The sequence below is a fragment of the Buteo buteo genome, chromosome 26 (genome assembly GCF_964188355.1).
Source record: "Buteo buteo chromosome 26, bButBut1.hap1.1, whole genome shotgun sequence".
In the NCBI taxonomy this organism is placed as follows: domain Eukaryota; kingdom Metazoa; phylum Chordata; class Aves; order Accipitriformes; family Accipitridae; genus Buteo; species Buteo buteo.
Genome location: NC_134196.1, coordinates 9,866,900 through 9,886,099, shown reverse-complemented (window position 1 = coordinate 9,886,099; position 19,200 = coordinate 9,866,900). Strand labels below are relative to the sequence as shown.

General features: G+C 36.2%; 1 protein-coding gene across 1 annotated transcript in view; it reads right to left on the bottom strand.

The window, feature by feature from the left end:
* Nucleotides 1-19,200, bottom strand: part of PPFIA2 (PTPRF interacting protein alpha 2) — a 338,047-nt gene that overhangs the window by 38,400 nt on the left and 280,447 nt on the right. The window contains exons 11-20 of the mRNA XM_075057802.1: nucleotides 17,735-17,818; nucleotides 17,249-17,380; nucleotides 16,218-16,280; nucleotides 13,840-13,931; nucleotides 10,077-10,212; nucleotides 9,379-9,599; nucleotides 6,493-6,730; nucleotides 3,780-3,809; nucleotides 2,769-2,899; nucleotides 2,061-2,215 (exon numbers count right to left, since the gene is read on the bottom strand). Of these exons, the coding sequence (XP_074913903.1) occupies nucleotides 2,061-2,215; nucleotides 2,769-2,899; nucleotides 3,780-3,809; nucleotides 6,493-6,730; nucleotides 9,379-9,599; nucleotides 10,077-10,212; nucleotides 13,840-13,931; nucleotides 16,218-16,280; nucleotides 17,249-17,380; nucleotides 17,735-17,818 (1,282 nt within the window). The remainder of the gene's footprint in view (nucleotides 1-2,060; nucleotides 2,216-2,768; nucleotides 2,900-3,779; nucleotides 3,810-6,492; nucleotides 6,731-9,378; nucleotides 9,600-10,076; nucleotides 10,213-13,839; nucleotides 13,932-16,217; nucleotides 16,281-17,248; nucleotides 17,381-17,734; nucleotides 17,819-19,200) is intronic.

Sequence of the window (19,200 nt, the reverse complement as noted above, 5' to 3'; positions counted from 1 at the left end):
TAATTATATAGCTGCACAGATAGCATACCTGTCATTGAATTGATTCAAGTACTACCATGATTGCTATTTTTTAAATTTTGTTTTGTCTTCAGAGTACTGCCATTGAATGGAAACTGCCACTCGATATCTTTCGGTATCTTAAAAATTAAGATGAGAAAAACTACTCTATAATTCAGCTTTTCAGTGCCATTTCAATTTCTAAAAATATTTTGTTCCTACTTTTTGGTCAGTTAACAGTCCTATTGTTAATTTTATATATGCTTGTAAATCTAGGTTGCTTAATTAAAATGTGCATTATACTGAAATCTTTGCTGTTGAGCTAAAGGATGGAAACCACAAAAATTTCATTTAATTGCAAATCTTCACTAATATCTTTTTGCGATTTCATAAGCTAGTGTTGAGAATTACAAATAGGCTTTATCCAATTATACATATGTCTTATTAATCATGGTGGGTATTATTAAGAAATTAATCTTTTGCCAGATTACATTGCTCCTGAGATAATCTTTAAAGTTGTTATTTTTGTTCCACATTGCAAGGAACTGCAGGGAAGACCAACACATTTATTACATCTTTGTCCTCTACGTTCGTGAGTTACTGTGAAATCATAGATTATTATGTGTAATCCATCAGTATCAATAAAACAGTTTTATGGAATATAAATGTGAATTAATAACGCAGTCTAAAGTTATAAAGTTCTCCATCAGTGCAGACAGTGACATGCAGGTGTATTTGAGACACTCATTTAACAGATTCTGAAATACATTAAACTACAAAAAAGATTGAATAAATCAGTTTTACTCTTCCCATAGTGAGAAAAAAGGGAATTTAAATTGCATTAAGAAATTAGTTAAATTTTTTCAAGAACACAAGATTCTCACAGGCAGAGAGGAGAAAGGCTGCAGTTTAAACAGAGAATGCTCAGTTATTTGATTTTTCTCTGATAATTTGTCCTTAATATTACCTTATTTTATTCTGTACCATTTAATGATGGGTTTGTTAGTTGTGATAAGAACATGTTTTAATAGGAATTAGTTTTTTAATTTCAGGCTTACATAGAGTTTAAGTGTTTACAGTTATCGCAAACCCTTAAAATTCTTTTACAGGTGTTAAGTGATCACCATGGCAGTAAAAATTTAGTTCCTCACAAATTCATACTGTGTGACATCTTCGTGACTAGGAAAGAGCTAGTATTTCTATTTTACTGACACATCTATACCAATTTGATGCTTGTGTTGGCATGTGTATATATACTAATCTTAATCTAGCTAAATCAGATAGCCTAGCAATATAAACTGCAGCTAAGGATGTATTTGCCCATCTGGGGATGCAGACTGTAAGCCTTTGCTGAAGACTGTCACTGCACGTTCCATTGCATATGCTACCTAAGGTAGTTAAATAAAGTTATGCTAGGACTGTTTTTTTGTTTGTTTGTTTTTGTTTTTGTTTTTTTTTTTTTTGCATGTGGTATAGACATATCCTATGGAATATCACAGAGAAAAATTTTTAACCACGAATGAATTAGACTAAGGTCTTGGCAAGGGAAAAGGGCAGAAGAAGTAGGAAGAAAAAAGCATCGCCGTGAGCAGCATAACTAATTGAAAGAGTACAGTAAATACATTCAGTGAGAGGCACTAGCAGACATCTATTGACACACTGGAATGTGAAAGGCAACTACACTTACTTGCAAGGACCTTCCATATCATCTAGTTACACCCCTTATAGTGTTTATTACTTACTACTTTCTCACCTCCTCTTTATTTTGGTTATTTGAGAATACACTATTAGCACTTTTACCCTACTTCAAGAGACTATTGAAGCAGTAGGTTCAGTGAAGAAGCTGAGTCTAGTAATTTGTGCCAGAAGTCTCCTTTCATTTGCATTATAGTCATAGCAAACTCCTGACAAATGTAATTGCTGAGAGCAATGAAGTTTAATGGGAAAGTTCCACCAGACAAAAAGAGAAAAATAAGCAAATTGGAAACTGAAAAGAAGCAAAATTAAAAATGGAAAAATGACCGCGAAATGGTGACCTTGGCTTGTTACCACTAATTCCTTACTGAGCTGTCCAAGTCGAGCCTTCTCTTTTTTACCAAACAAACGTCCTATTGAAGACTTGATTCCTTTCTTCTTGGGAGCCTTGTGCAGGGAGTCCTGGCTGCTATTGACACTGCCAAGACCAATGCTTTCTGGCTCCAACGAAGCAGGCAAACTACTAGAAAATGATAATAAAGAAATGGAATAGATAACATTTGCAGATAATTTTTTACTTTCTTCTGAGCAGCTCTGCAAACAAATTAATCGGTTATACTTTAGGAATGATCTCCCAACAAGTGGAACAATTGCATCTTCTTCTTTAAATGATTTAGCAACATGTAGAGCAATACAAGATCACATTTTCTCCACCAGGCTGACTGGATCTTATTAAAAAAAAAAAAAAAAGGTGGAAAATAAATATTTTTAATTTGCTAAGAGCAATTGATGAAAAATACAGGAATCAGCCTGCTGGTTGTCTTTCTAGGATTTGCAGTATCACTGCTTCTAGTAGTGATCAACACTCTACCTCAAACCAGAAATATCCAGCATGTATTTTAGCACTGACAAATGTTCTCAGGGTCATGCAAGAGGCAAAGGGTAAGGCTTTCTCTCTTATGGCAGAGGAAACAATTGCCAAGAAGAAACAGGAAGAAATCAGGTCATTTTGGAACAGTTAAACAATAATACGTGGTAAAACTGTGAGGTGCCAATTCATGTTACAAACATCTTACCTTCTGGCATCATTGTGGTATGAAGAAGGAAGGGTGTGAGTCATTCTGATAGCTCTGGGTGTTGGAGGAGGAGAAGTTTCACATTTGATTGTGGCTTTATCTTCACGCCCATCTTCTTCAACTACTGCAATCTGGGGGAGAGAGACTCCATTGAGAGCTGATTAGCTTTTCAAGAGAGTTTCAACATATGCTGCACCAATTTGTCAAGTGAATTGAAGCATGTATAGTTTCAAGTGCAATTTTTTGAGCCAATTGTAAGGATTCTTATTTTGAAAGAGGCTATTGGGAAAGAGCAATTGCCTAAATATGGCAGCTTAAAGTACGTATTTGAAAGAGGAGAGATTACACTTGGTGAAAAAAATTCATTCCTTTTATGCCAAATAGGTTGATCCAGTAAAGGTCTAAACATGAAAATAACCTTAGACGTGAGCGGGTCTCTTGCATTAAACAGGATTATTCAAGTAAACAAAGTTTCTCAGGGATATAAGGGAGAAGGTAAATGCAGACATGAACAGGACCACTCTCTCCATAGCTTGTTACCAGAATGGTCAGAATGCTTAAAAATAAGCCTGAACAAAAAGGAATTATGTCACAGCATATAATGATTTATCTTAAATACTGTCTCTGCTCATGTAAAGATCCCATATTCAGTGCCAATTCTATAAGCAACTTGATATTGCTCCAGAAGATTTCAAGTAATATCTGACTTTGGTTCCTCCAGCAAGAAGAATGGCCAAAACACTTGTGTGTGTCCACGCTTTTTTTTAACTATTCCTTTGAGCTTGTGCTGTGGAGGCTACTACTCCAAGGTATCGCTGGTGGGCCTTGATTCTGTGGCTTAGCTGCGACCTCTGCAAGCCTTTCCAGGTAGGATTAAAATGATTATGTTTAGGAAGTGAATGAAAAGGAGCAGAGGGGATGCAGTGGCTGGCAAGGAACCTGGTTATCTAAATAGCAGAGGAATATGACAAATGGGTTCTCCCAAACATAAAAATCCCCCCAGTATCATACCTTTCTCCGGTGTTTCCTTAGGTCGCTTGGCTTAGATTGGTAACAAAAACAGCAACAACAAAAAAAGAATGATTAATAAATCTTATTTGAGCATAACAAAATGCCACACATTTGTTCTTCTCACACTCAGAAGTGGGAAGCAGAGATTTCATTAATTTAATACTATCCATACTATATAGTAATTATACACTTGGTGTCATAACATAAGATAACTCCTGACAAATATGGCATTCTAGGAAAGGAGTTATTTTTATTAAAGTTTCAATCTCCTTCATTTTCATAAGCTTAGTAAAGAATAGAACATTGCAAGCTTATAGCAGCAGTTTTTATTTTTGGAGTTTTCATGTAAATCCTTCCACTACCCCCAACAGAGAATTATTTTTTTTACCTAATATTACAAATCTATCGGTGTCTCACCAAGTATAAACACAAAATATCACCAACAAATACCATGTCTGAAAAAGTGGTCTTTCTCTCCAGTTATCCCATATTAAAGTGATGCATTTTCAGTCAACGGATACTAATTCACCCATCTTCTGTACTGCGGCATTATTTGGCAGTAGAAGGCAGCTAGAACGTGTCTTGTTCAATCCCCTTTTCATTTTTAGCTTCGGTAGATGTCTCATTCATTCAAGGAAAGCTGAAGATATACTGCAGAATTTATTTACTGCATGGACCTGGGCTTTGGAAACTCATGCAGTACTGCTTCTCCAGCCAGCTCTTACAGGATCATTTGGCAATTTGGGCTCTGGAGACCAGACCTCTACAAAACTCTTCCCAACTCAAAGTTTCCACTCAGAGGATGTCTAATAGCCTGTTGTAAGTACTCCAGCCAGTAAGGAGGAGATATTCAACACCAAACTCCTGCTGAAACAGCGCAGGGCGGAAGTGTCCTGACATAGTTGATGAGGGTGAGCCAAATTGTGGGCTGTGCTGCTGAGCATGCCGTGGGGTGCTGCTTCTACAGCTTACGATATGTCAAGAGTTCAACTGAAACTCACACAGACATAGCCATCTGAGCTTTAGCACAGCTAGAGCTGGATGCCAGTGAGGCCACGGCAACCTGAAGTGCAGAGACTATGCTGTCATTTTGTATTTGAATCGGATGAATCTACTGACCCAAAGTTACTGTGTCCAAATCAAGGCAACCAGGCAGCGCCGGTGTCTGCTGGAAGGTCAGTTTGAACCATTGCCATTTATCTGTAGCCAGATTGCTTAGTTTAAATGGTTGGTGAAATGGAGCCAAACTGCGTATTTGGGAGGGTGCTGCTTTGGTGAAGCGGGTGGCACGCAGCAGCCTGCGCACCCACCTCCTCCACAACGGTCTGCACCACCGACATTTTAATTCCTGCTGTTCTGCAGTGGGAACTGGGGGCAGCAGCAAAGAATCAGTGCTGCAGCCTGCCACAACTGCCAGCCCTGACATCCTCTCTGCTGTCTTTAGTCCCCAAGAAGGCAGCAAACACCATCCTAAACTGGGAGGGGTAGAAGCGGATACAAGTAGTTGTCAGTTCCCAGGAAAAGGGAGTACTCGGCTAGATGATAATGGACAAAAGTCCCTGCTCCCAGCCGAGCAGAATGAACAGCCAGGCTCCGCTCCCAGCTCTTCTTATCCGCCTTCTCGGCTAGGAGAGTTAACTTCTGCTTTCTGATTGAGATCAAGGCTCATTTCCCCTCTGCTGAGAGGCTCCACAGGGAACCAGTGCTGCTGCTTCCCCGGAATGGACCTCAAGGGAACATTGGTGACGTTACGATTATAAGAGAAACAGCAAATAAAAAAATGGGGTTACACATATCCTATTCTTCTCCCTGTATGTAGAGATCAGCAGAGTGGGCTGCTCTGATTCTCCCCTAGTGCTTAAAGGGATGAATTCACCCCGGCTCCAGACTGGTTTGTAGCCCACAGTGAACACTGAACCCTGGGTCTGCACTCTTATCAACATCAGAGCTGTACATCTTGAATATGTCGACATGCACTACCTTCACTTACTTGACTGTTGCACTGTTTCTTTTTGTCTAGGACCAAAATTAATTTTTTTTTGCAAATCCCTTTTCAAATCAAACCAGACATTTTAGAATATGTCCTCAAAGGTACAGCAATGTTAGAAATGCTTTGCATGATAATTTGATGGCTTGGTACCTATTTATGTGTGCTGCTTGTAATGTCAAAATATATCAGTTAAATGAATTATTGGAAAACAAAGCAGTTATTTCAAGTGCTTGATATGAAGAATACATACAAAATGCTGCAAAGAGTGCCCCGAATATGGAAGTATACCCAAATGATCATACATATGAAGATAAAAGGTTTTAATGTCTTCTAGACATTTCCTGGGGGTTTAAACTCAGCAATAGTCCCACAGACTACTGTGTAATAACTGTATCACTTCAGAGCTTTTCATTACTAAACACATTTTACTTCTAAATTGATTACAGTAATTTCAGTGATCAGTTCTGTTTCTTATTAATTCCACTGCCTGCGTGCTGAAGGCCCTTCATCCTCCGATCATTATGTCCCTGCTGAATCATGCAATGCTCAAAAACACAGTAACAAAACCCCAAACAACCCAAATATCCATATTCTATGGAATTTGCTATCAGTATGTATGATGAAGAGGTGACTAAAGAATTAGAGACATGAGCGATTCATACAGTGAAAAGTATTTAACCCTAGAAAAATCACACCTAAAATTGGCATCATGAAGTTTCTTACCAGCGTCATAACCCCCATTCTGTCCATCTCCCTGGCAGGACTGCGAGGCGTGAGTTTAGGAGTTGAGTGTCCACTGGGAGGGGATGAGCTTGCAAGTGACGATGCTGTCACCGAGCCAGTAATGGATGTACCTTGGTGGACTCTGGCTAGATTTAAGCCTTCCAGACTCACGCTGGCCACTCTGTTCTCTATCTCTTCGGCACGCAGTTCTGTCGACTCTTTCTCTTCTTGGATTAACCTTTTATTTAAAAGAAGAATGTGGTTGTATTTGTTTCTGAATACCCCAAAATCAAAACTAAGAAAATGTTTCCTTTCAAATGAGATTTGAAAATGAAAGAAAACAAAGGTGAATATCATAGACCAACTCCAAAATAGTATTGAAAAGGGTGTTTTTAATCACCAGAATTATAAAGTTCTTAATTCCTCCATCCTCAAAAAACTCTTTGAAGAATCTGCCCAACAACAAGACTTGTCATATGACATTTCAGGAAGATTGGTTCCTTTGCAAAAGAGACAGTATAGGGGAGGGGGTTTAACAATCCGATTTACCATAGGAAACTAATTCCAATCTTAAGTTGGCTTCATCTGATTTTCTGTTGCTAAAGCACGAACACAAATTTAAAGTCAAATGAAATTGGGCCTTTAAGAAGGGAATTGCTAAGATAATCCGTATTAATAAAACAAGAGAAGATGCAAAACAAATTGTCCGTTTCATCTCTACATATTGATGAAAAAATGACAGTTGTTTCTAAACCATCGAGTTTTTAAGTGAATTTAACTAAAATAGCTCTCTTGTTAACAACAAATATAAGCTTTTTAAACACATATAGCCTCAATGGGATGCTTCCACTGGGTTCTTTAGTTTTGGTTTTTCATTGTGATTGCACCTAGAATGAAAAAATGTGTTTATAATAAAACCTTTGCCCATGAACCCACGTTAGGAGGAGTCTTTTTTTGAGAAGAGGAGGAAAAAGTATGAGCGATCAAGGTTAAATGAGAGAATACAAAGTCTGGGGAGGCTGAAACCATGAACCAGGCTTTTCTGAGTGAAATGAAGCAAGTACAATAAATGAATCCATAATACATCGAAAATGGAAACCTATGAATTCCTGTGCTGTGATAAATCTTATTCCCCAGCATCCATTTCAAAATGTCTATAAAATGTCTACAGTTGTTTCTGAAATGAGGTGTGGCAGAAACTTAACAGCAAATAATATTTTGAAAGGGAATTATAACAATCTTTTTAATTTTAGTAATCTAAATTCTGAATCATCTTGTATAATACAAGAAATCTAAGGCAACATAAATTCTTAATCTCTTTTGACATCTCCATTTGATAAACCCTTACAGTGTTTGTCAAGAAAAAAACAAAACAAAACAAGAAAATGTGAAATGCAGTACAGTTTATAAGACTGTCCTTGTAGAACCGTTTTTTCCTGAAACATATTAAAAAAAAGAATACAAAATTAGTTACCTGCTTCTTTAATAATGACAGTGATGGTAATGAAAGCCTATACTTCAGTATAAGCTTAGCAGTAGGGGAAATAAACTACTCTCAGTGGACCTCCAGTAAAGACAGCTATATACAATGTGCACCTTTGCTTCCTTTTTGAGACAAAACTGTACCTAACATCTAAGTCAGGATCCTCTGTTAAGTAAAACAGTGATCTGATTCAGGGTGGCACGAATAATATCCCACTATGTCACCTGCAGGTACAATTCCTTGTGAAAACGTTTTATTGTATTACATAGTTACTTGTTAAATTGTCAAAATGGTAGTATTTTTTAAAACAAATATATTTGTTGCATCTACAGCTTCCTGAATCGGTCACAGTGCTGACTTCTTTGTAAAAACAGAAAACACAGATAAGGGTCTGTCTTTTACATACACTGCTTTAAGGAGATTTACACTCACAACAACACAATTTCTTTTCTGACTTTCTATCTTGACAAGTCTAATAAGAGGTTTGAGAAAATAGCAGTGTAATCCTATCTGAATGAAGAAATTCTGGGAGAAGTGAAAATGCAAAGCTGTAGATCTGTAACAAAAAGTCTCCCCTGAACAGAAAAGTTATTCAAATTCAATATATTTCAATAGAGTTCTCCTTTTAAAGTTACCTTGCTCAGAGAAAAACTGAGATCTGGCAAAAAGTAATCTGGTTTTGATTATATTTCACTAATGAAACGATGGTTTTCATACACCAAGTTCTTTTAAAGTTACCCTTCCTGAAAAACATGTAGGAATGCTTTAAGTGTAAAATATGGTTTCATTTATAAAAAATCACTTAATTAAAATATGTCATTGGATTGTCTATCACACCGTTAAATTTGCACAGAAATTATTAAGTTACATTCAATGCATCACCTATTTCCAAGCCCTATAACCCAACTTGGAGCATGAAAAATCAAATTCTATGCCTCCATAGAAAATCAAAACCATGTCTTAGAAAACGTGGCTTATACGAGATGTAACACAGGAATAATTATCAGAAGAAAGCATGAAGAGCACTGAAATAAAATATTTCTGATATGAGATCATTAGAAAGTGGAGTCATGCAGAACAGTGTAAAAGACCTTGAAAAGAGGACTATGAATAGTGATCTGTCAAATCTGCCATGTGCTAGCCTTCTCTAATGTATTTCTCTTTAATTGGCCAGCAGTTCTTCAGTTGGAACATTTTTTGAAAGAAATTTCTATGGTTAGGAAATGAGGATGCCATTGTTATCTTCACACAATCGATAATCACTTATGAAAAGCAGACACTTGATGAATCCTTTAAATGTACAACTGGTTTCCTAATTGTTATGGTCAGTAACTGAACTCATGCACTAAAAGGAAGCTTGAAGCTGTATCAGAAATGCATGACAGCTGCTTCAGGCTACATACCTGATTTCTTTATTGATTGCATCTAGCTGCTCCTGAAGCATCATGGCCAGAGTCTGGGCATCGGAATGGCCGCTCGGTGACAGGAGGTCCATGGAGCTGAAAAGTGTTTCCCTATCATCGTCATCGATGTCGGACATTTCAGTGTCGCTTTCAAAGGGATGGCTGCTCAAAACACCAATCTGCTGGGTTCTATTCCACTCATGATCTCCAAGTGATTTTACCTGAGTAGGAATTAGGTTGTGTATGGCTTATTCCATGAAAAACAACTGCAAAGTTGAACTTCTATAAAATGGGAAAGGAAAGCAACTAACATTTAAGAGTATTTATTCAATTACTAATTCTCCATTAATACTTGCAATATTACCATAGATTATGTAAAGTATTTTCATGTAATTTCTAATGCGGTGTAAAATTAACCATCAGGAAAATTTACACAAACAAATACCCAGAAAAGACAGGTAGTCTAGTATGTTTGAACTTTGTTGTCTGAACTTCAATCTTTTCTGCCTTCATTTTAGTACAACCGTACTTTTGTTTGAGCATGTATAGAAAAATCCTGCTATTTGGATTGGGTTTTCTTTTTTGGTGGGTTGTTGGCTTTGTTGTTGTTGTTTTCTGGAAATACATCAACTGTAAGCTTAACAGCCTGAAATACATTCTCTTATCAGGGAATATATGAGAAGAGATTGGGGATTAACCTTTGGTTCATCTCTGCGTACTCCCATCCGGCCTCTTCTAGGTCGCCTTATCACTTTAGTTGACCGATAGTCAGACTGGCTATCAACCAGGGAGCCCACAGAATACCTCAGCTCTGCTGATGTGTCAAGGTGAGGCCTATAAAAAGAACCACATAAGTAGACTGAGAGAGTAATAGTAACAACAACAACCACCACCCAATGACCTTCAGTCTAGGAACACAGATTTCTTTTTTTAAACAAAAAAATTGTTATGTATCACATAATAAATGACAAAAACACATCACAAAGTACAATTTAAAGGTGAAAACTTGAAATCATATTACGAGAAAATTAAGGAAGAAAACAAATAAAACCTTTGATTTTTCAAAATGAAGGACTTGCACAGTAAAACTTATCATCCAAAACTTTAACATGATAAACCAAGTAGATTTCAGGATAATTAACAGAACTGGCTGCTGAATGCACTATCCTGTATATTCTCCTTCCATTACTCGCCTGAATAAATATGCCTGAGGTTACTGTAAGCACGTTACATGTTCATGAGTGAGGATATCTATAACACTTTCCTCCTGTAAGTCTGTGCTCTACATTATAAAAATATTCGTGAACTGGCCTGCAATATATAACATTGGTTATGAATGATTCATCTTTATTTCATGATGCTTTTGAGAGTTTTAACCCCCAATTTTTCCTGTAGTCCTGGTAAGTCTTGGGACATTGTAGTGAGGCATATAAGTGATGACTTCAGCATATCTTTGCTTGGCTGCAGACAACGGTCCCTGGCCTTTCTGTCCTTGGTCACACAACAGCAGTGAAGTTCCCTGCACGGTGCAATAGAAGCATTCTGCCCACCTGCCGTGTAGCCGAGCCAGAAGAGCAAAGGCTCCGTGCACCATCTGAGTATCCAGACACAGCAGTAGAGACCTAAACAATTTCTAGTTCTTAACACATAAGCAATCTACACATGAAAATATACGAATAGCATGATTACAGTAGAAAAATGAAATGTAACAAATACTATACTAATAAGACAACTAAGTATGTATTTGCTTATAGCAAATCCTAAAATGTGTTTGACATTTTACTATCTATAAGAGCATAAAATGAGAGTTTAATGTCATACTTAATTAAAAAATTTTTTTTTTTGAACTTGGAAAAAACACTTGCGATCACTTACAGACAACTTACAGGGTTCACAGCAATGGTAATAATCAGTTTGGGGACACAAAATAGGAATAAGTTTTGGGTTTAAGCACTTCTCTCGCTTTGAAAAGAATGCTGTTCAAGAAAATGACGGCTTTAATTCTAGACATAAAAAAGCTAAGTAAGAGAATATCTGCTTTCTAAAATGAAAGAAATAATTCAGAAAACCACAGATATCTATGCTGAAAACTGCAGGCTGTAAGCATGACTGTTTTCCTGGGGTCTAGTTCCGAGTCAGTTTCTAAACATAGAGATCCACTTTTCCTTGAGGAGAATTTCATTTGACTTAAAACATACTCATACTCAGAAGACTGAAGCATTGGTCTCAAATTTCAAACATCACATTAATAAAGTAAAAGTGGAAGATAAAATATTACAACTGTGATGCCTGTATAATGATAAATGGGAAATACGAAAACATCATGATAAGATATGAAAGCCTCTGCTACGAGCTACTTCGACAGAGCGGAAGGAAGAAACGTAATTACTGTCTGGTATTATAAGTAATGTGACAAATCTAAAATAATAATGGAAGGATTTCAAGCACAAATACAGTTTCTTTTATAAAAAAATAAATACCATAAGAAAACAAATTAAAAAAAAAGAGGTACCGGAATTCCTGAATCGTGGCTATGTGCCATAGCAATAAAATCAGATCCATAAAAATGTCACAGATATTGAATAATGTTTTAGAACTTAGTTTTGGGTAGAGCATACATCAGAGCTCATACTGCTGTCATAAATGTCCTTTTCTGAACAACCATCAGTTTATCTTCTCTTATGCTTCCTGTCATGCCTGGTAGGAACTTCCATAATATTAGAAAAATTATGATTTTACCTTTTAAAAAATTCTCTAAACATCACTTTTTTCATTATACCAATAAGAAAACTTGACAACAGCTGGGCTACAAATGTCCTAAGCCCTCCACCTACGGCACCAGATGATAATCTTTTGGGGTTTTTGTATGTTTAGTTTGTCTGTATGTCTCTCATCTGTTATATAGTAAACCCTCTAGGGCAGTGACTGTTTTTTATTTTCTGTGTACAGTATTTGCTGTAATAGAACTTTGCTCTGATAACTGATAGTACTTAGTACTTATGCAGTAAGTTGGCAGGAGAAAAGAAAGAGCTCAAGTTCCAGTCTCTGGCAGCAAATACCTATCTGCTGCCCAGCTTCATTATTCTTCTGCTGCAAGAACAAACTCCTGCAAATACAGAACTGCATATGGCTGAGAACAGCAAGGCTGTAATGCTGATACCTCCCCATTCCTGAGAGGGCTGGTAGCTTTGTGAGGTGAGGTCATGGAAGGGGAAGTACGCTGTTTTAGGGGAACCTGCTGGATTCCCAAGACATTTAGACAGCTTACCAAGTTCAAACAGCCCTTTGACAAGGGCTAGTTGGACTCCTGGTTACAGAGCACAAGCTAGTGATACTCATCTGCCCAGCAAGAAAGGCTGCTGTATCCCAACGACACTGCTCCAAAAAGTCTCTGCTGTATGTTGCAGCAGTTCAATAGTCTGTGTCCTTGCTAGTACTCTCAAAAAAGTGTTGTGTGTGCCTGTAGTCACACTTACACTCCCAAAGGAACAAAAATTGGAACAGTTACAAGCATCACATTCTGAATTTCATCAATTTACACTTCTCCATGTATAGAAAAATATTATTCCAAGACACAGTAAAAGGCTGAGGGAGAAAGTATGACCAGATACTGAGCAAGATGTCTGAGGAAACAATGGGCAGACAATACCTGATGCAAGCAAAAAAATTATCCAACAAGAATAACTTTAGAGGATTACAGTGCTCTGAATTTAGTCTTGGTCCATGAGCTTTGGCTGGCAGGTTTTAGACATTAACATGTTGCTTGTTATGAAAACAGGACATGGCATGCAATTATCAATAAAGTAACAATTTTATTTTGAGGGATACTTTTAGGAAAGAAGGACTTTCTAGAATTATAAATTAATTTCAGCTGTTAATAGCTATTTTTATGGTCTCTGTCTCACTGTTGTTCCCATATTGCTTTTCTGCCAAAAAGAGGCATAATATTTAGTGTCCTGTTATGATAATTTCAGATCTCCCTCAATACTGCCTTCATCTTTAGCTGAAGATTCGTGGTTTTATGCTACACACTAAGCAAAGCTGAGTTATTTCTTGCTAATAAAAAAATAATTATTAAATATAATTGATAGAATAAATAAATAAATATGAGCATAAATATGCTGATCAGTTTCAGCATTAAAGACGATGATTTGAACTTTAAGGTCTCCTGGGAAAAATAAAAGGGATATTTGCATATACTTTTGAAAAGATTCCATAATTTAAAAGACTTTCCTTAATCTCAGTAATATTTCAGTGCATACTCACTGCTATAAGGCCCCGTCTACCTATGAAAAAAGTGAAAAGCAACAGTAATAATCATTGCACAGATTTTACATTTTTAAAGACATACATGACTATTTTTATGCGTGGTCTGAACACACCCCTGTTGTAAAGACTTGACACTTACATTTATGGTCTATTTCAACTCAAAGCGAGGAAACTTTTGCCATTAAATATTACCTTGACAAGGTGGGTTCAATTAAAGAACCAGCCCTCAATTTCATTTGATCCAGTTCAGATCTCAGTTTCTCAATTTCTTCGGCAAGTCTTTCCTGGAAATGAGAATAGTAAGACATACTTACTTGTGATATAAAATACATTTACTTTATGAGATATTGCTCTCATAAAGCTAAACAAGTAAGATAAGACAACTGAATGTAGCACTGACTATAACAAGAAAAGGCAATGAATTCATTTAAGTCTCATTATTGCTAATAAGACAATATGCATCAAGAGGAGTCTGTAGAACACTCTACTGTTTTTCCACTAGCTGGAAGTGATGGCAGGACAGGTTTGTCCTTGAAACTTTTTTTTTTTTCCCTATACAGCTAGGGTGAAGAAAAGAAGAACCAGCACCGATTTGTGCATTAACTGCACTATCCGTGCCAGGCATAGTCCACTGTGCAACACCCCATTTGCCCTTTAGAGACTGAGTTTGTGTCCTGACCTTTTTACTTACTGACAGAGACACAGACAGAGACAACCACATTTTAGGTGACTTGGTGAACTGCAGCTTTACAGCTCGCTCTTGGGAGTTGATGAAATTCCAGTATGAGGTGCTGCTAGTGCAAAATGACAGTGTGCCACAAAAATTGGATTTTTGGAACCAACTAAGGCTATTGGGCTATTGACAAAAAGGCTATTGGCAGCAATCACTAGGGAAAACAGTGCTGTTCTCAAATTGTACAAATAATTATCGTCTACTAATAAAATGAAATCAAAGAATTTTAAAAGATATTAAGAGAGAACATGGGATGAAGATGTAACATTGCTGTTCCTAGAGTTTAAAATGTTCAGGATTCCAAAACGCTAGGAAGGAAAAGGATCTGCACTTAAGTAATATCAGATTCAGTAATTCTTATTACAGTTTTTTTTACACTATTTCTTGGTTGAATAGAATTACTGAGATGACTTGGTGGTCACTCTACTTTTTATTTGCTAGTTATATAGAGATTATTAATATCTGCTGTTATGTCCATTTATCTGAAATTGCTTCATCAGTTTCTTCATCAAAGTGGAACAAATAAACCCTTTAAAGTGGGAACTTAGAAGCTCTGGAGTCAGATCTATGTGGTTGTGTGTGAAGAGAACTCATCTCCAATTGCACAGACTGGTAATGGGGGTCTTCTATTTCTTTCACTTCCCACCCTTAAGCAAGACTCAATAAATATAATAAATAAAAATATCTTTACAAAAATACTTTTGATAAAAATGTAGATTTTTGAACTGGATTTTTCATCTTTGTCAAGAGTTGATATGTACATTCAAGCCAGAAAACAGACTGAAAGAACAATACAGTTAAGTTGAAGATAACATTGGAAAAATACCTTATTTACACAGACAAAATTGGTATCCATAATTCAGGTTTAGATTCTCTGGTAGAAAAATCATAGAAACTTTTGTTTCAATTGACAAAGCTTTAGAAATGTCCTTTTTGTTATCTAACTTGATGGTGAAGTATGATCCTGATTTTGAGACAGCTGAATCACCTTATAACTGTGATAGTACAGCACAGAAATTTTATTTATTTAAAATGCAGTACGAGCTTCTTTTTTGGACTTTAATCTCACTGCCTTTCTACAAGGTTATCTGAATGTAGATAAAATAACAATTCATTTGAACAGATACTTTTGTTATTTTTCTCAAAGTTCTTGATTTTGGATGTCATATGATATATAATTATATTAGTATAGAATGGAGTTATTTTTTTTAAATTCTATACAATCGCTTTTAAATGGATTTGATACATTACAAAACCACTTCTGTGAATCTGAATGCAGATACATTTGTGTATCCTACTGCACTCAAGGCAAGTAAAACTTCAAAACAAAATCCTAAAATCTGGGATTGGAACAAATATCTATAATTAATTTGACTGATTCACTAAACAGTATTAGGGGTTAGTTTGCAACGAACTAAGAAAGGCCACTTTCAGCTGTATTTAGCATAATGCCACTGCACCTGTTAAGAAGAATTGCATCACATCAAGCAATTACATTCTTCACTATGAAAGTGTAACCAGTTATGCATACATTTCTGTTAAACAAGACTTTTTCAGAATTAAAACTGATAGAACAAAAATTCCAGAGCCAGTGAAATCAATATGAATTTCAGTATTGAATTCCTGAGGCTAGGATCTCAACCATGAACTTGGCTCAGAACAATTGTTAGAGACCCTCAAAGGCTAGTTAAGGCATGTGGGTGATTAAAGGAATTATTATTGATGCCAGGAAGATTTTACATGCTAGTTGGATAATTAATATATCATATACATATTTCCAAATAATAAATATATAACTTTTGATAAAAACAGAAAAAATCGGAGTATTTTATAGTACCTTGTCATGCAAAGACTCCTCCAGGTTTTTCCTGAAACTTTCAGATTCTTGAATCAAAACATTCTAGAAATAAAAAGAAGAAAAAAAAAAAAGAGAGAAGGAAATTAGAGATATGTTAAATATCAGATATCACCATATATACGTAGCCTCCATGTACAAGTTAGCAAAGCTCATATTCATTGGGCTTTAAAATTAAAATCCTTTAACGCTTCATTTGAGTATATATTAAGTTTTAAATGCTAGAAATAATCCAAACATGTAGGACCATGTTTTTTCAACAACAACAAAAACTTTGCATCTTGCTTGAACTGAGCAACTGTCACACTCTTACACAACTATTTCTCCCAGGTTCTTCTTTTGGCAGGCCTATTTCTTGCTTCGTACGACATTTTGTTTCAATGATATAAACCAGAAGTACATCCTCTGAGAGGTTCTGAAATATCCTTCTGAAAGACACTGAAAGATTCCCCTTAGATCAAACTGAAGGTAAATACGTAGAAGAGGGAGGGATTAAGGAGGGTGAATATCAAGGTTATGGGATTTTAATTGTGCAGGCCTGCTGTATCTCACATCACAGAAAACCTGTAAGTAACACTTCCTTTCCAAGGGCAGATGCTCCTTCTCCTGTGGTGACAGCATTTTACTCTTCCCAGAGGGAGAAGGGAGGTAAAATCAGCAGGTTAAAACACAGGAATGACAGCACATCTGAAACGTGGCCATTCCTCAGTTCTCATCCACTTTCTCTCAGTGTCACGCACCATGTCGTGCACTGGTCCTTTACAAGCTCTTCATCAGACTCCCTGCTGATAAAACAGGGACTCACAATATTCAGCATATCCAGTTTGCAGTAGTTCTGGAAAGATGCTTGAGCGCACTCTTGAATTAAGAGTGGAAGGTGTAAGTTAGACCATATTTGTGGTAATACTTGGTAATATAAAATTAGCACGATGCCTCCATCCTGATAAAAGTAGAATGTTTCATACAGGAGAATCTTTATTAAACTGAACTTTATACTGCTTTTTGCACTGTACCTTTTCTTCAAGTGCTGCCATTCTCTCTTTTAAGTGTAGCTGCAGACGCTCATTGGATTCTGTCAAAAGTCTGTCTACGGTATCTGATAATCTTTTGTTGTGCTCTTCATTCATTTTTTCTCTTTGCCTTGCCTTTAATGTTGAATAGAAGAGACAGATTTGTAGAGTCCAAAATTAACCAGTACAGAATCGTATCATTAAAAAATAAACAAAAAAAAAATTGTGCTAACTGTAGCCATTTAAAGAAATTCCACAGGAAATCTAATTAGTTACTGATTAATGCACATTCATTGTTGTATCAGTAGACTACTCTGAATGCTGCAACTAGATGTAAGCTAGTATATTAAGATGGTTAAGTGGGAAGATGCTGCCATCACTGCTATAAATAAAATATTTATCAGTAGATAGATTTGTGTGCTAGAGTGCATAATGTAGTGCTACACTGACAAATTAAAAGTGCACAGAAGTTGTCTGCAATACACATACTCTTTGAAGTTCCTGATTCTTCTCTTCAAGTTGAGCTTCTAAGTGTCTCATACGTTCCTCAATGTTTCCATGTCTTTCTTCTGCCTGTAAAAAAATAGAAAGACTCCTTCTGTAATTTAAGTGGCTTTGTAAGTTTTTATGTCAGTAAAGTTTAAACAAAACATAAAGCAAGCTACTACTAACTGCAAACTTATTTTTCCGAAAAGAAACTTTATTTAAACAGGCAGCTGAACAGCATTGCTTGAAATGTGTCAGCTACAAAGGCCTGTTACATCCAAGCATCAGCAAAACATTGGAGTTATTTATGAGCAATGAAATCAGCCAAATGTAACATGCAGACTGTGCATGGTTTGAACACAAACCTGCCATCGTAAAATTGTAAGCTCCTGAAGCACTGAACTGCACGATGGTTGATTATCAATAAAAAAAATAAAATAAGTTAAAGAAAATGAAAACAAATCAGATGGATTCTATTTAGCAATAGAAAGTAAAGTCCAGTAGGACTACCTTCCTACGTATGGAGATCATTTCTTGTAGTTTAGCTTCCATAACATATTGATAATCATCAGATGAGGTAGAAGAGGTTGGATCAGACTAACAAGTCAAGGAAAAGGAGAGGGACAAAATTGAAAAATCAGAACTAAAGACACTGACACTGAACAGAACACAGCACAGAATGCTTAAAAGAAAAGCGTGACTGAAAATTTAATACTTTTAACTGACAGATTTTTATGTGGAATAAACTACACTGATACTTGGTGGATATGATGCAGTTGATGTGGAGAAACAGAAAAGAATGGAATGCTAAAAAAGCTATCAACCTACACATGGAGGTTCAAGGTTAGTGATGGCTGGCTGATGACATATTACTACAGAGTGGATTCAAAGCAATACTGTCTAATCTAATGTTTTTTCTTGAATTATGGCAAACTAAACACCAGAACAGGACTCTGCGAGGCCAATGTCAGAAAGTCCTTTATAATTCTTCTATCATTTTCTAGGAATGAAAACAATGCATAAATACTAAATTAATGGATCGGTCAGTTACAGAACTGTGCAATGTTATGGTACATTCCCTAATTTCTAGAAAACAGAAAGAACATCAAAAGAGACAAGGCTCGAGCTTTAGTATTCCATTTTAGAATACACTACATAAGCCCTGTCATCCAAATAAACAATATAGTTTTCGTCCCTTTGAAAGGATCCACCCTGGTGGATCTCTTTGGAAGATCAAGGTCATCAGATAAAAGAAGAACCTATAAATAAAAATTCATTAATAGGAATGAAAAGTCATTACTGAGTATAGAAATGGTAATCCATCCAAAGATTCATTACTATTTCTGACAGAAGTTGACCTTAATTAGGTCATTTGTTGCAAAACATGAATATTCATGTTATTGTCATATCAAACAAGTCTATGTTATCATTCAAAATGAAAAAAAAGCCCTTAAAGAAAGGGAAATGCT